The sequence below is a fragment of the Gossypium arboreum genome, chromosome 2, assembly GCF_025698485.1.
Source record: "Gossypium arboreum isolate Shixiya-1 chromosome 2, ASM2569848v2, whole genome shotgun sequence".
Lineage (NCBI taxonomy): Eukaryota > Viridiplantae > Streptophyta > Magnoliopsida > Malvales > Malvaceae > Gossypium > Gossypium arboreum.
The window spans coordinates 27,053,987-27,056,520 of record NC_069071.1 but is presented as its reverse complement, the minus strand read 5'-3'; the positions used below and the strand labels follow the sequence as shown (position 1 = coordinate 27,056,520).

At 40.4% G+C, this 2,534-nt stretch overlaps 1 protein-coding gene across 1 annotated transcript; it reads right to left on the bottom strand.

The window, feature by feature from the left end:
* Nucleotides 1-1,653: 1,653 nt before the first annotated feature.
* On the bottom strand, nucleotides 1,654-2,250 carry LOC128284273 (uncharacterized). The gene is made up of 2 exons (XM_053022222.1): nucleotides 2,137-2,250; nucleotides 1,654-2,025 (listed from the first exon to the last, which is right to left on the bottom strand). The coding sequence occupies exons 1-2, from the start codon at nucleotides 2,248-2,250 to the stop codon at nucleotides 1,654-1,656; spliced, it is 486 nt and encodes a 161-aa protein (XP_052878182.1).
* Between the last annotated feature and the right edge of the window lie 284 nt (nucleotides 2,251-2,534).

The window sequence follows — 2,534 nt, the reverse complement described above, 5'->3', positions numbered from 1 at the left end:
GTGGTTACACACCTTTTTCGGCTTTTTGACAGTAACATATTTTGGTGCACAGTTACACACATGATTGCAAGCACTTGTGAAAAAACAAACCCTAGAGCACTGGCCTACATACATTCCAAGTATTCAATTAGTTTCCCCAATTATTAACATTCACAAGCACTTAATCCACGATTAAGCAATCATCACCTACCACGACCAGATGATTTGCGATATACCCCTCCTAGAACACCGGCTAAAATCAATCACTCGCACCTTGGTAATTAACTGCACTAATGGTAGATCCAGTTAGACAGAATAAACTATAGATGTGGCTTATATCCCAAATATTACCTTATAAAACATTGGGGTAACTGGCCTATACCTTAAAAATGAGGTATCAAAATTACCTTAATCGAATACTGGGAGATAGGGTTTCGAAAGCTTGTGAACTTTTGCACTTTTCACTCCTCGGCAATACCTAGAATCCAATGAACACACATCATGGGGGAAGGAGTCACCATTCGGCAATTACAAAAAACTAAGAGAAGAAGTATTCGACTTTTAGAGAGAGGCAGAAGAAATGGATTTGAGCCCATATAGCAATAACAGAGAACAATAGAAAGGACCTATGAGTACTTACCGATTCGACAGAACCCTTGCAAGCGAAATAACAGAGAAGAATAGTAATCAGCCAAACCAAAATACAGGGTAAACCGAAAGAAGATTAAGAGAAGAAGAACTGCAATCAGCTTAAAGAAGAAACCCACAACTGCAGAATCCAAACTAAAGAGATGAGGAAAAGTAGAAGGTGTTCGGCTAGCAATAGGAAAAAAGACGCTTGAAGAAGATGAAAGAATGGCGATGGGGAGAGAAAAGAATATTTGACTACTGCTCAAAGAAGACAAAAGAAATGAGCACGTTAACAAGGATAAGCCAGACTTGAAAAGAATGCCAAAGTAGAAAAAAAATACCCGAATGGTTGAAACGCAACACGGCTACTCCAAAACAGGCTTGAACCCGAAAGAGAGAAAAGCAAAAGGAGAATAGCTACCGAAACAAAAAGGCAAAAGCTAGACAATTTTGGCACTAAGTGCTTATGACCAAATTGGTACCCAAAGAATCCCATTTTCGGCCAACAACAACCACTTCCCCAGCTCCTTGATCCACTCCCCCAATCTCTCCACGATTTCCTCCTTAATCTACTTTAACATCCTATAAAAACTCTCTTTAAACTCCTGTTAGCTGTGTTTCATCCCAACTCCACTACCTACACAACTCAGGTAGCAAAATAACTACTCCATTGCTCAACTTAGGACTCGAACACAATTCCCTCAGTAGAAGCAACATGCCACTTTGCCACTAGACCACACACTCCCTTTGTGTCACAATCCAAGCACTATTATTTATAAGGCCTACAAGCTAAAGCCAAGGTTCAACTAAGGGGAAAAACTAAAATTTTTGCAAAAGCCTAGACTTGAACCCAGGCTTCTCAAACACTCCCAAACACACCCAAATCACTTAGTTGATAATTATCATGTTTGCTAAAGCAAACATGATAATTACGTCCAAGCTTGCAAAAATAAAGACCCTATATTTTTGTGGCGCTACAAATCTACCCCCTTTAAAGAAATTTCAGCCTCGAAATTTACCTGATCAGAATAAGTGAGGGTATTGCTATCGCATCGCTTCTTCAGTCTCCCACGTGGCTTCCTTTGAACTGTGATTACGCCAAAGCACCTTGACCAATGGAACTGATTTTCTTTTCAGCACTTTGACGTCACAATCCAGTATCTGCACCGGTTCTTCCTTGAAAGTCAAATTAGACCTAACCTCAATTTCCTCAACTGGCACAATATGCGTGGGATCAGAGCGGTAATGTCTTAGTATAGAGACATAGAGCACATTATGAATCCTGTCTAAATCTGGAGGCAACTCAAGCTGATAGGCAATTGGTCCCACCCGTTTCAGAACCTGGTATGGCCCGATAAACCTAGGGCTAAGCTTGCCCTTCCATCCAAATCTTAGGATTTTCTTCCATGGTGAGACCTTTAGAAAGACATAATCCCCCACAGAGTACTTAATCTCTTTACGCTTTAAATCTGCATATGACTTCTGCCTATCAATTTCTTCTTTTAACTGATCTCGAATTAATTTTACCTTTTCTTCAGCATCAGAAACTAAATCTGGCCCCAAAACTCGCCACTCACCAAGTTCCGTCCAACAGGTAGGAGTACGACATCTACAACCATATAACACCTCGTACGGTGCCATCTGAATACTGGACTGATAACTGTTGTTGTAAGCGAACTTTGCCAATGGCAAGTAGTCTTCCCAACTGCCTCAAAAATCAATTACACAGCATCTTAACATGTCTTCTAGTATCTGAATCACCCTCTCTAACTGACCGTCTGACTAAGGATGGAACGCAGTATTAAAGTCCAACCTTGTACCCAAAGCGTCATTTAACTTCTTCCAGAATCGAGATGTAAATCTAGGATCTTTGTCAGATATGATAGAAATTGGTACTACATGCAGTCGACAATTTTTGCCGCGAA